We start from the raw sequence: 15010 nt of genomic DNA on the forward strand, positions 1-15010 counted from the left end.
GTTTCTTTAGCAAACAGCGACAACCTTTAGAATGTCACTAGGTGAAAAGAGTACGGTATCTAAAATATACCATACCCTACTGTACCTCAGTAAACCAAACAAAACAAACTAGTATATTAATCATTAGCTTTAACCAAATTACTTGGATCAAGTAATCACAATAATGTACATTAACACTATGTACTGTACTTGTTGGATATACAGTACAGTACAAAACGGGACATTTTCATTCAGGAAACCATTCCGATTTGCAATATAGGGAATACTGACGAATCACAGCACATACTGTAGTTAACGCTTACATACTGAGGTTTCTGTAAAAGTCTTACCTCGAAGAGAGGTCCAATTTTATTCTTTTCCAGATAAGCTTGAATTCTTGATTGCTGATGAGACGCCATACAGGAAAAGTAGGATATCTTGTTATTGCTGTTTAACTACACTTTGCCAAAAAGAAATCAGCCGAATGTAATTTTATACATGCGTCTTTAGGGTTTTAAAAACAGACAGGCCAGTAGAATTCAGTCTTAAAAATAAGGCGTAACCAGGAAGGCTCGAAACATCGAAAACGGAGGTGTCAGGAGCTTCGAGTTTGTTTAAGTGAAGTACACATTGTATAAAGTGGAGCGCAGTGAGTGCTGCTCTTGGTTACTGTACCACGGGCATTTCTGTCTTTGCTATTGAAACGTTACTCCCTAGCGACGGCTACGCTCTTGAAGCCAATGGTAAAGATGGTTATTCGACAGTGAGTAGAAATCTCCCGCTTGTTGGCCGTTAGTAGAGACAGCAACAGGGAAAATGAACTCCTCCTCTTTTCCTCGTTTACTAATAAAGCCACTTTGTAACTATAGTGATTCGGTTATTCAAACTGTGCATGATAAGAGCTCTCACAAGTTTGATTAGCTGTGTACTTCTAACATTATTAAATAATCATTTTCTCCATCGGAATCCATTTGGTAGTAGCTGCTGCTGTTTGGCTTTTAATCACAAAAATACAGTTAATTTCAAAAGCGGGAGAAAATAGTGTGTTTAAAACATCATATTGTAGGTATTGATAAAAAAATGCGTTTGTGTGTTCTCGGGTACAGTAGTTAGCAAGCAAATTCCTTTTTCTGCTGACAAACGAGGTTCAGTCTTGCTGAATTCTTTGTCAGTGGCGTTTTTTCTACATAAGAATGTGCCCTTATTGAACCTCGAAACAAGCTGAGTGTTAGTCACGAGCTAGCTCAAATTGTTTACAAAGCAACATTTCTTATCGCACGGAAAAAATATCTGCCGCAGTCCTTTTTTCTACAGGACAAAAATTATGATGATGCAGCTCAGCAACCTTTTCAGCAGACATTCAGAACTGCTAACGGTAGAACTGCTTAAATGTTTTTAAACAAACATCCCACTTTGGAAATGTGAAAAGTATTTGTAAGTCTACTGCCAGCTGCCAGGTGCTAATGTTATTGGACCTGAATGTGCTTAATATAAAATTTTGAATGAGCACCTGTATACAGTATGTTACCCAAATACAAGACAAAATCCAGCAATAATATAATGATGTATCAAAACATTTATTAACATTTTAAAAAATAAAACATGATTTTGTTGCCACTACACTACAGAAATAAGCCCTCTTTTTAGCAATTGCAAATTCACACAATCTAAACATTCTGTTACACAATGTCTACAATGTTTCAGCTTCTACATTGTGTCCTAAACATCTCTGAATTTTTTATGTGACCCTTAACACAGGTAAAGACTAAATGAGAAAGAACATCAGGTTTCAAAACAGACAAGCTGATGGAATATTCTTTAATCCTGTTGAAGAGATACATGGCGCCCTTGGCAGAATCAATTATTTTTGGAGAAAGTAAGGATGCAGTGAACACAAATATATGTGCACATTCCAATATTTACTGTATGTAGTATAAATCTTAGATGTGGTGTTCCCAATGCAGGTCCTTAAGACTCCACATGGTTTCATTCCTTTTCTACTCTCAGTTTTGTAATTGAACTAATGGCAATGCTTTAATTGATTTAAACATGTAAGTTATTAGCTGTTAAAGACATATAACTATAACATTTAGTTTAGAAATGTCTTCCTTTTGCAACACAAAAGGAAGAAATTGTGATGAGAAAACTGTGCAGTAAAAAGCCAACAAAAGTCTTCTTTGATAGTTTTGTTCTTTTTCAAAGAAAATGCATATGTTCTTCTTAGAAGTAGTTTTTACTACAGTGTATGTAAGATTTGTCCTTGGATACAAGAGGGAGGTTTTATCCTAGTGTGGCAGAGAAAGATGTAGTCTTCTACCCCCAGTATATCAAACAAGGTTGTTGGTGGCAGTGAAAAGGAATTCCTGGCAATTGCTTACACTTACATGATCAGAGACGGCCATCAGACTATGATGATGGTTGTACAATAGCATAAATAATTTTCTGTTGTGAATACATGTACTTTTTTAAAATTTCTCTGGGTGTTGTCCCTACGCTTCTAAGGACCGCATCAATTATTTGAATATTAAAGTACCTTGGATTGGCTTTGATTGTGATATAATGAACTACTGACCAATTTCTAATTTATCATTTACTGTATATCCCTATTCCCTATTCCTATTCATATGGCTCACATGATAATAGGTAATTTGTCTGTATGACTATTGCAGTCCATTTTTCTCAATAACCATAGCACTGACACTGCTCTTGTGAGGGTTGTGAATGATTTTCTTGTTGCCTCTGACTACAGGGGCCTACAGTAAAAGTATTTCTATGCTCCTTGATCTTATCACAGCTTTTGATACAGTATGTCATTCAATGTTGCTCTAACACTTTCAGACATTCTTGTCTATCTATAGGACTGTATTTACAGTAATTACTTACACCTACAATATATCTGATTGGCAGGCAGCATCTTGTTTTCCTTGGTCCTCATAAATTCCCCATGACCCCAGTCAATCATGGTGTGCCTCAAGGTTCAGTTTTGGGCCTATTGCTTTTTATTATTTATATGCCTCCTCTTGGTCCTATTAGATGCAAACACGGTATTTAAGTTTTCATTTTTATGCCGATTATACTCAGATGTATGTTTAAACCTCTTCCCCCTCTGATCTCCATTGTTTGTCTCTTGCCTGTGTAACTGAAAAAAAAGTTCCGTATGAGTTTCCGTATATGTTATGGTTTATGTAATGACATTAATATATTTATATGTACAGTATATTATGATATATATTTGCCTATGTATAAAAAATAAATACCTGTATATTTTTAGAGTGTAACCTGAATAACACATTCTGTCAACATGTTCTCACTTTACTTTTTTTATTCATGTCAAATCGCATTAAATATAACTGGACAAACTCAGCTTTATTCAGTATTATAACATTGTCATTAGCATGTACATCCACATATCCATTGCTTTGGTGTCCAGAGTCTGATTGGATCATGTGTAATATTTGCGTAGTATCAGTGAATCACTGTGTGGACTTCGTGGACTCCACAACAAACTGTTTGCTTGTTGCAGGAAATTGAAGGAGCGCATCTTGATTAAGAATGAAAAAAGAATCAATGAAGTTCAGTCTTTAATGAAAAGTGACCAGCTTAGCCTAAGTAAATTATGCAGTGATAAGAGGATACTAATGGCTCTTAGGATACAGTACACTTAGATGACACTACTAGTAAATATATATTGACTCATTACCATAGAAGAAGAGTATCAGTCTACTGTATTCTCGCTATCCTGCTTAAACACTTCTAAAGGAAGGTTTTGTAATCCTGTCTAAACAAACTATTTCATTCAGCAGCAATTCCTGTGCTTCTCAGAATGAGCCCAGCTTGTTTGTGTTTTTCCTATTCTGGTGTTACTTACTGACAACAAAGGAGGGAGGCATAAAAAAGCCAAAGGAAACAAGTTAGGGGTTATGCTTCTGTGTTATCAACTGTGAAATGTTGGTCTCTTCCCACATCATTTCTTTTTATGCATGTAATAGTCAGGATAATGATTGAATCAATAACAAATTTTATTTTTGTATTTTGTCAATGGGATTAAAAAGTAATATTTAAAAATAACCAGCCAGCAGCCATATCACCCTGCAACTCACAACTGGCAACACACTGAAGCTCAGCAGGGTTGAGCCTCGTCAATACCTGAATGGGAGACCTTATGGGAAAAACTAAGGCTGCTGCTGGAAGAGGTGTTAGTGGGGCCAGCAGGGGGCACTCACCCTGCAGTCAGTGTGGGTCCTAATGTGGGGACACTATACTGTAAAAAGGCACTGTCCTTCTGCTGAGACATAAAACCGAGGTCCTGACTCTCTGTGGTCATTAAAAATCCCAGGGCATTTCCCGAAAAGAGTAGGGGTGTAAATTTGGCCCGACATTCTGGCCAAATTTCCCATTGGCCCTTACCAATCATAGCTTCCTAATAATCCCCATCTATGAATTGACTTCTTAACTCTGTTCTCCTCCTCACTGATAGCTGGTGTGTGGCGAGTGTACTGGAGCACTATGGCTGCCATCACATCATCCAGGTGGGGCTGCACTTTGGTGGTGGTAGAGGGGAGTCCCCGTTACCTGTAAAACGCTTTGAGTGGAGTGTCCAGAAAAATGCTATATATGAAAACGTTAAAACTTAAATTTATTTGGGAGCTCGATCTGGGTTCGTATCTTTTCTTTTAAAATTAAACTTGTGGTGTGTTTTGCTCACACTTGCTTAATATTCAGTCCATCTACGATTTCTAAGGTCTCAGACAAACACAGAGCATGGGCAAGACTTAGTGATCGGCCAATCACATTCGATCTTATGAGGGTTAGAGTTCTGTAACATGTTCACAGTGATTAAGTACTGTTACTGTTACTAACGCAAAAGGAAACCGTGATATACCACAGTAGATGTTTCTGAGAAATGTTTACTTTAGTAGACCAGAATCTGCCCGTGCTCCTGTGTAGTTAAACACTTAGAAAATGCATTAAAATCATATAAAACTATAGCAAAAGTCAGGCAAAATAACAGTGATAGTGTGAAAATACTATGGGAATATGAGTTAAAACTTCATAAAGGCCACTATTAATGCAAGTGTCACAGATTGAATACTCTGGCATTTATTAGACCCTGTTCCAATTTTATTTCAATGCCCTTTTTCAGTGCAAAGCAGAAATGAGTGTAACTGACAATATACCCTACTATTTACACCATATTCTACAATATGCAAAAGCTCAGTCCCTGAGGAGGAAAAGTTCCATTTGAAGGAAATAACACCTTACGTCTTACACTATTAACCATTCTAAAACATTGGGATTCCTGTAAAGAGCCATCATTACTATGAAAGGTGAGACAATGAAAATATTTGTCAGTTCATCTCTATAAAATGGTGAATGAACAGTTAATTCTTCAGAATGTGCCACCTGAAAAACTGTATCCATATTATCCCACATTGCAAATCAAGATATGCAAATGTTGAATGACTTCACGCACCCATAGAATTGTTAGCTTTGTTACCCATGATAATTCTGTAATAATGCTTCTCATACAAATCTTGTATAAAACAATTCTTGGTATAGTATACAAAATAAAAAGCAGACAGCATGTAAAATACAGATTTTTAATTCGATGTTTACTTCAGATGTGCTTGTTGCAGATTAGAAAAAAAAGCAAAAAGCACAACATGATGATTTTGTCAAGCTTAATGTACAACTTTAGATAAGGTCTTACTGTATGACTTTTTTCATTTCTTTACGTCAAATACATGTATGGTTCTTACTATGAAATTGGTTTGAATATTATACTTTTTATTTGAACTCTTGGAGAATAATGTATTCTGAGGTAGCCACTCTTACTCTTTCTTCGACAAAAAGGAAATAAAGAACTTCTCATGTTGCTGTTATGCTCTTGTCAGTCTAGTAAGAAAAAGTCATGTCAAATCACTGCAGCACTTTCTTTTGATAAGACTCAAGCCAACTTGAATTGAAAATATCAAGGTATTCCACTATCTATCTCCATATTTCAGTCTGAGCTTCTAAGATCGATTCCTAATTCAGAGGTTCTTGACACTAGATAAGCTAGGTGCCTTTGTTATCTGCACAGCTCAAGCTGGTTTGAGGTTTTAATCTTTTTAAACCTGGTAAATGAAAACTTTACAATTCTGAAGAAGCGAAATGGAATAACCCAGAACATATCCATCCATCAGTTTTCTAACTGCTTTATCTATTACAGGGACATGGGGGAGTTGGAGTCTATCCCAGCAAGCAATGGGCGCAAGGCAGTACATATATACCCTTGACAGGACACCGGTCCATCAAAAGGCACACACACAGGCACAAACATGCACAAAGGGCCAGTTTTCCCCAAAGTCAGTTAACCTTCCGGTATGTTTTTGGACTGTGAGAGGGAAACCATGCAATTATACAAACTTGACCCAGACAGCACCCCAGGAAGTGAGCCCAGTACCCATCACTGTGAGGCAGCAATGCCAACCACTGCCCCACCCAGAACATGTGAGGTGCATATTTGTCAGTTTAAATATGCATGTGGAACTGGATAATGGAAGGAAAATCTTGACATTGTTTTATTATTAAGAATGCCCAGCATTAAAAAAAACCCCGATATCAATGAGTAAATAAGGGCTACAGCAAGAAAGATGAAAAAGAAGAGGTGAGAAGATTTATAGTCTATTTTTCTGTCTTTTAGTCTTTACTGACGTGAAAATGTTCAGAATTCCTCGGTCGTACTAGATTGCTACCCCACCTGCTGACTGTATTCAGACTTACAAGTGGTCTGAAGAAGATTGTGGATTGTGAGCAGATATCCGAGCCCTTTTTAGATTTGTTATTAAGGAACAAGATGGACTGTGATGATAGACTATTCAGGAGGACAAAATAATTACTGAATCAAGGGCTTGAGGCATAGAAAGAATGACAATATAATGTTCGTAATGAATACTACTCCCTCCTATTTGTGAATACATTCTAGAATCATATAGTGTTAATCACATTAATATCACCAACAATCAGAATTATTAACAAACACTAAGTACATTCTTGGTGTTCGGCTCTTGCCATGTTAATATTACAGCGTGTTCAATTTATGTTTCCGCTGGTTGCCGTGGTGAGAAAAAAATAGCAGTTTTTTAGGTGCATCACATCTTTTTTCTATATAAGTCATACATGTTTAAATTTTATAATAAACTCCATCGACATGAGATCAAAGACTTAAAACCCTTAGCTGTTTGAAATGGAACTACTATGTCAATGCAAAAGATGATGCTGGCTTAATTTTTTTAAAGTTTTCTTTTTCAGATTTATTGCACATCATGCATTAAATTGAATACCAGATGACCTCTTCCAAATGGCAAAGCACTAATGTCAAATTACAATTTGCTTAGCAGTTGTTTGAAAATTACAACACCAGTCAAAAGTGGCATCACTTTAAGCTGAGTCTTTTGCAATATGGCATGTGGAAAGTACTTGTAATTTAATTTAGCATTGCTAATATGTTCCACTGACTGCTTAAAGGTGAACTAACACTTTCACCAGTCACTTTTTCTAATAGTATTCATAGGTTGTGTTTTATGTAGTAGAAATCTGCCTTTTTGCTATTATTATTCAGCTGTACTGAATAGCTAACTGACTAAGCCAATACAAAATTTACTTTTAAAATGTCATTATCACTATTATTGTAAAAGTACAAAAAATAATTAATCCAATAATCTATTTTTTAAAAGCACTATCTTTTTAGTTGCAGCCTCCATAATCAAAACATATTGTCAAAAAAAAACAAAAAAGTGATGTTGATTAATTTAGGCACTGTAAAGTAAGACCTTAATCCTTTTTTGGAACCTTGGGATGAGAACAGAAAAACAAATAGCTACTGTGTATGAGGATTTCGTTACTGGAATTAGTATGTAGAGAAACATGCATACTAACAAACCTCAAACAGACACATATGAATGTTAATTTCTTTAAAGCACTAAAAGGAATCAGCAATATATGGCTGGTACTGTTTATAATGAGTAGTTGAATACAGTTCAAAATAATCATCACTGGACAAGGGTCTGAGTTCAGTGCCTACACACCCCATTCGTACTCAATTATTCAAGTAATAAAGAATTGTTGCTGAATCACAAAATTGCTCCAAACTGCCTGAAAAACCACTTTGTTTTCTGTAGGATCCAGAAACAGATACATTGCAAGATAATGGTCCTGTTAAGTACAAGAAATAAACAGAAATGAAAACTGAAACTAAAGACAACAAAAGAGAAAAGTGAAAACAGATTTGAAGATCAACCATAGACTTTCATACAATATCTGAAGGGAAAGATTCTCTGTCGTGTGTTTTAGTAAAGAAAAGCTGACAACTGTGTGGAAACAATAAGAAAGAGCTTGTGTGCCACTTAAACCACCTGCTATGGAGGCACCACGCTTGGATGCTTACATAGGGCTGATGAATGATGAGCCTGGGGGCAGGGGATTACAGAAGGTAGAAGAGTGTGCAAGGAGACAGCACTCCCCAAAACAAGGACACAAGGAAAACAGAAGAGAAACTGCTGAGCCACAATTAGTGGGACATTGTTGTGTTTTGCTTTTCTCTCTAAATGTACTAAAAACAAAGGGAACTGTTTTAAGGGTGTTTGGTACTCGCTGGAAAAGAGAGGCTGGAAATTGAATTTAAAAACAATTTATGTAATCATGGAGTATATTTGTAAAACACACCCAAAGAAGGCTCCACAGCCGAAACATTGTGTTTCTTTTCTTCACTTTTCAGAATGGAATAAACCTATTACTCCTTCCATTGCAGCCTACGCATGCTGACGCAGCTCCCTGCTTGAACATATTTAATAAGTAAAATACGTTCAACTGACAAATCATGTATTTTATGGAAATGTTCAAACTGTATTGTAGGTTGATAAACTTTACAATGCCATGAGGGCTCTGTGGGCAGCATAGGACGTTCACAGTTGTTTTCAGGCAGACTTGATCAATCAAAGTTTATTTATCAAATGCACAACAATACAGCATGCAGCAGTAGTTGCTGGCAATGTAATGTCTTTTCTATGAGCTCACCAGGGGGTAAAAAATCACAAAAATAAGGTTACATACTAATAGATAATAATGTAATAGAAATAGAATAAAATAAAAGACAAAACTCAATATAAATAGAGCATGGAGAGGTGCTGCGCTGTTCTCTCCATCACCCTCCATGATGTTCCTCCGTCTTTCAGTTCGGCCTGTTTAGACTCCAGCTGTTCCTTAGTCTTCAATATTTCCTTTTCAGCTGTGGGGTCCACGTGAGGGCTTGGTTTCCACATTGTGTGCCCAATACAGCTGCATTTTCTACATTTCATCTGTGTTCAATTTGCTCTTGGTTAGGGCTTTTTCTTAGATCTTCGTTGTTTATGCATTACCTATTACTTATTATGTTCATCAAGTGAATGTGAAGGATGTTTCTCGGGTATTTGTTTATCAAGGTTTGAAGTTTATTGCTTATGCTTCTTGTTGTCCTACATGTGTCTGTGCTGTATAGTAAAACAGACTTCACATTGAAGTTGAATATCAGAGTTTACGGTTATCTGTTTGTGCCATATTTGTCACAGCATGGAAAAGCTGCTCAAGGGTATAACAGCAGTGTTTCACCTGAGATTTGAACTTACAACATTCCAGTTACAAGGCTGGAAGGCTCCACAATGTTGCCCCACAATATAAATTAATGTTCTAAAAATACTAGTAATTGGATGATCCACTTACTGTACATTTTCTTCACAAAGTTATCATGAGCCAAAGATTCATTTCCATGCAGGTTTTAGGATTTATATCATATATAAACCACATACAGTTTAGCTGCTGTAGGTTGATGGGGCAGTGTGGGGAATGGTTATGGTCTTTTGCTGGAAAGGGTAACCATTGAATTGAAAGGAGAACATAGATATGGGTTGTGAAACAAGAGAAATGTACATTTCTTCTGCTTTGCATTTGTTATGTTCAATTACAAAAAAAAATGTAAAGAAACTAAAATCCAAAATAGTCTGAGCTCAATAAAAGGTGTGTCTTTTTCCTACGTAACAATAGTGTGGCTTTTCAGGGACCAAGTTGGTGGTAAAGTGATTTTCCTCATGTTGGCACTCTGAATAACAAGGCTTTTTCTAACACTATTCCTCCAGCTTTCCAAGAAAAAAATATACATTGCCCCTTACTGATGTATTATGTGTTTCATTCCAAAGGAGTACTCACACTCAACACATTTAGGAAATGCGTGCTCTTGCATTTCAAACTAAGTTGGAATACAGCCCAGTTCTAAAGATTAACTTCCTGTATTGAGCGTCCATCTCTGTGCCTCTTTAGGCTATGATGTATTTTGTTACTGAAATCAGTGTCGTAATCTATATGGCTTCCATGACACTAATAGATTGAGGAAACACCATTGAACCATTTCTTAATGTCAGGAGAACCTGCATTACAATATACTAGCAGTGAGAGAGAATATCCAACTAACCAAAAACCTAGATTTCCTTTTGATTTCAGGCGTTATCAAAATTAAATTAATGACAAAAAATATAAAGGGATTTAAAAAAATTAAACTTTACATGTATAGTACAACTCAATCGTAAAATGTAAATTAAGGGATGTTATTTTATATTGTCTAATGCACTAGTAAAATGTCATTTGGAATATTGTGTACAGTTTGATCAAAAGATTTTGCTGCTAAGCATTCAGTCCACAAAAGTGCAGATGCATTTCAGGGATGAAAGAAATGTTCTGTACTGACAGACTGAAATACAGTAAGTGAACCTTTTAAGTCTTAACAGGAAAGAATATGAGAGGACCTGATACAAGTTAATGTGTCCTCAAAGGTATTGACAAAGTCAACCCAGTGTTTCACTGATTCAAGAGAGACAAACAAACCAGAGAGCACAAGTGGAAAGTCAGTGAAAATGCATTTAAAATTGAGGACAGAAGGCACATCTTTATGCAAAGGGTTGTGGGAACTGTAACATTATGGGAGTGGGAGAAGCCGCGGCGAGCACTGGTAAAAGTCGATGCCCCATCTGTGTGAGGCTAGCGAGAACCGAAAAGAAAAACAGAAAAATTTGCCATTGTATAAAGCAGCGCTGCGCTGTTGTGTAGGCTGGACTCACCCTATCTAACAGGGTCCAGCCTGGAAAAAGATCCCGCTGGGAGGCGGGGACCAGACTGGACTAACCCTTTTTAAGGCAGGGAGCGCAGGCCTAAAAATAAAAACTTGACTTGCGGAAAAAGGTCAGCCTGCCCCGGTAGAGATGCATGACGGGACAGGCAAAAAGAAAAAGAAAGTGAAAAACGACAGCCTTACGCATGGGTACAATCCCCTCTGGGACTGCCGGTAAAAGTTCCTCCCCTTCCAGGGATTGCCGTGCTCGTCCCTTTGGGGGTGTTAAGTGTGTTTTTAAAGAGCCTTCACAGCTGTGGCTTCATCCAGGGCTCCTCCTCCACACCCAACACACCCCGTCGTAGTGCCACAGAATATAGAACAAGCAATCAAGTCAGGTTGTTGAAGCTGATGCCCTGGATTCTTTCAAGAGAACAGATACATGCTACGTTATGATGATTAAAAAAGATACCTTCACATCAGCATGAACAACTGATTCCATGTCCACTAAGAGACAAACAGGATTCACACATCTGTAAAACTGATAAGCAAACGTAATCAACACAACTTTGATTTAGCCAAATACAAGTTCAAATACTAAAAGCATTGTGACAAGACAGATAGTGCCCGATTTAACATCAGAATTAATACATTTGGTTGTCATAAACACAGAAATGCTGCCATACCCACAATGAGTGAATGGTCATATACATAGATACAAAAAAGAATGGGACCAAAAACAGAGCCTTGCAGGACACCAGCTACAACTACCAATCTGAGCAAATTGTTTTATATTAGTGAGGATAAGTTGAGCCATAACAAAAACACCTCCAGCAATAGCAATAAAGAACTCTAATCAATTTGGCAAGATTGTATGATCATCATCAATGTAGCATACTTGTCAAAAACTATTACTCAATCAAACAAAAAAGTAACAACTTCCTTGTTGCTGTTTTGTCATCTGAAGCACACATTCTAGTGTAAACTACTCATCCTTGATTTGGTAAAAACATTTCTATCCCAGACCCTATTGTGTAAATGAGTCACTCAGGTTTCCAGTGTCAGGGCAGTCATCAGATTTACAGTATTTATACTCTTATTATTACACTTATTGTAACTGTAACATAAAACTTGGACCTGGATTTCTTCTGCTCTTCCTGTGGCTTTGTCACTGCAAGTCTTTTCAGGCTATGTTGCCTGGAAATCAGGGAGGATCTATTGTCTGTGTTTCACAGTTGAAAGTATTTTACATCAGAGATTTGCAGACCCATTTTGCTTACTTTGAAATGTAGTGTATCTGTCCTACTCAATGTATGAACTATTACTTTTACAATGAAAAAAACATTTCCTCAAAACTAATGCTGTCATGCATAAGTTCAACATACTGCACACGCCCAGATATCTGCACCAAAGCTCTACAGTTTTAGCTAAAACATGCAGTCAAATAGTGAAATCATGTCCTGACCACTTGGGGTTTAAGTTACCTAAACACGCTTTAAGATATGTTTTCTATCTTTCTGACATTGAATCATGCAGTACTTCTGACTCTAGAAATGCTCTTAAATAATTTTTCATTAATATTCATTCCCTGACCAACAAGGTTACTATTACTTTTGAACAAATTCATTACTAGTAGATCAATCATAGGTCATTTTTTAGATAATTTCTCTGGAAAAACAAGGATGTGTATTTTACATGCAACCTCATGATATAACAACAAACATCCATGGTGTCTCGTGGGTAAAAACTTAAAGGGGAACTGCAACACTATTTTTATATTTCAGGGTTAGAAAGAATCAGTCTCGACGAGTGCATTTCGAACCACAATAAAAGTAAATTTGTAAATCCTCCAATTTGAATCACAAAACAGACACATTCCCAGGCATGCACTGAGCCATATTCTGCGACTCAGAATGAGGCAACTAAACTTCTGGTGATATGAAGCAGTCCCATTACATTGTAAACAAGAAGATATCTGAATACATCTCTGTTAATCAAAACAATATTGCTCTCTGTTTCAAGACGATTTTGCCAATAAATGGAACTTTAACTCTGCATGCAACTTTCTGCGGTGAAATATCTGCTGCACAACCTGTGTGTAATTTGCTGTTACATCACATTACATTAGTTATTACAGTGACTAGCGAGCAGAAAGGGCCGCATCACCTCACACTTTGTGGGAACTCTTGCTCTCGCCTTTGGCAAGACCAGGGGTTTGTGACAACATGGCTACTTACAGTACTTTCACAAAGTTCACAACTTTGTGCTTAATTCGAAATTTGTAACATTTTTCTATATGGTCAATGAAGATTTAATAACTGGTTGAGACTGCAGTTCACCTTTAAATGCAGATGGAGACACACTGTCCTGTCCACTTATTTGCTGTTGAACAACACTAACAATCCTACTGTTCACTTGCTGGCCACATGGTCAATGTTTTGGAAAGCTAATTGAAGAAGGTAAGAGAAATCATAAAACCCTTTTTTCCTTCTTTCATCATCTCTTTGTTATGATGTGGTTAGCTGGAAGTAACAGCCATGTCTTGCCTATCGACTGGAATCCAAGTGCTAGAGCTGGGTGATTTTCGGAGGCAAGGCTGTCGAGGCAGGATGACGAGAGATGGAGAAAGAGGATGGGAAATGACGATTGAGATCAGGACTTGACTGAAAGAAAATGCAGGCTTTAGGGCAGATGAAGACACGGTGCATGTGCTGCCATGTAGGGGTAGAGCTACTGGTCTGGTGCTGGGAAGGAGTCTGATTCTGACAGGCAGATGAGGTTCAAGAAAGACTTGGAGTTTTTCAGGCGGATTCAGGCAGGGTAGACTTCTAAGAGGGAGGTTAGTACTACTAAACACACAATTGTGGTATTAAATTCGCTCAATGACAGAGCACCATACCAGTGTCAAAGCAAGGTTTATAGAGTTTATAGAGTGTGGCCATGATGGTGAAGGCACCAATTGGACAAGGGAAGCTGGGACAATCAGATCAACCAAGTCCAAATAGTCCTTGGTGGAATAGGGCTCCTTGAGTGAATACTCTGAGTTTCCGAGTAAAACGAGAGCCATGTGTTCAGGCTCACCCAGGCATGACACTTTTAACTCCAGCTAAAAAAAACACTATAAAGGGGTCTAAAGTGCAATGCAATCATTTTTCAATCTAAATTTGATAACATCCAGTTAGACCATTCCTTGTGATTGATGTCTAAGCATAAATTATGTACTCTAAAGCTAAGTGCATTTCTCTTTGCAGTGTTTTCCACAGTCTTGTCTCAAAAGCTATCTAAATGCAAACCCCTGGGGTTAGGGGTGTGGAAGTTGTTTTTCTAGTTGGTTATATGTAACATCTTTAAAGATATTAATTGTTAGTTTAGATCCAGTTATAACTGTATAACATCACACTACAGTCTTTTAAACAGTCTCCCATGTCATGTTTATGTGTGGGTGCTGGTACACAACTCCATAAGTGCTTTAACCCTGAACAGTGGACAAGACAGATAGCAGTGTTATGTCTGACCAGAGGGGAAATTGTTTCTGATAAGAAATAACCTGCTTTAATCTTTCATCTTGAAACGAGAAAAACAATTTTGGCTGACATGAAGATCAACATGAAATGGTTGTATTCTCAAATCCCTCCAGTCTTAAAAGAGTAGAAAAACACTGTTAAACTAAAGACAAAAGCTCTTGCCCAATCTTATGAAATAAATGTTTTTCCCATTGTCTTTAACGTAGAGTGCTTTAAATGGTGTTCACTGTGAAAAAAGTCATTCATTAAAAGAAAAAAAAATGAGTCAGAAGCTTAATTTGTCCCTGTTAAATTACAAAAGATAAATTCAGATCAATTGGGTAATCAATTACAAAATATTACTATACAATACAATGTACAGTATGTAGATAAATACATTGTAGTTTATATT

The 15010-nt window shown here is 37.1% G+C and overlaps 1 protein-coding gene across 1 annotated transcript in view; it reads right to left on the reverse strand.

Moving 5' to 3' along the window:
- Positions 1 to 647, reverse strand: part of c6h8orf34 (chromosome 6 C8orf34 homolog) — a 152571-nt gene extending 151924 nt beyond the window's left edge. Inside the window, exon 1 of the mRNA XM_088918907.1 lies at positions 330 to 647. Within this exon, the coding sequence (XP_088775033.1) occupies positions 330 to 398 (69 nt within the window). The 5' untranslated portion in view covers positions 399 to 647. The remainder of the gene's footprint in view (positions 1 to 329) is intronic.
- Between the last annotated feature and the right edge of the window lie 14363 nt (positions 648 to 15010).

The sequence above is a fragment of the Atractosteus spatula genome, chromosome 6 (genome assembly GCF_055471065.1).
Source record: "Atractosteus spatula isolate fAtrSpa1 chromosome 6, fAtrSpa1.hap1, whole genome shotgun sequence".
In the NCBI taxonomy this organism is placed as follows: domain Eukaryota; kingdom Metazoa; phylum Chordata; class Actinopteri; order Semionotiformes; family Lepisosteidae; genus Atractosteus; species Atractosteus spatula.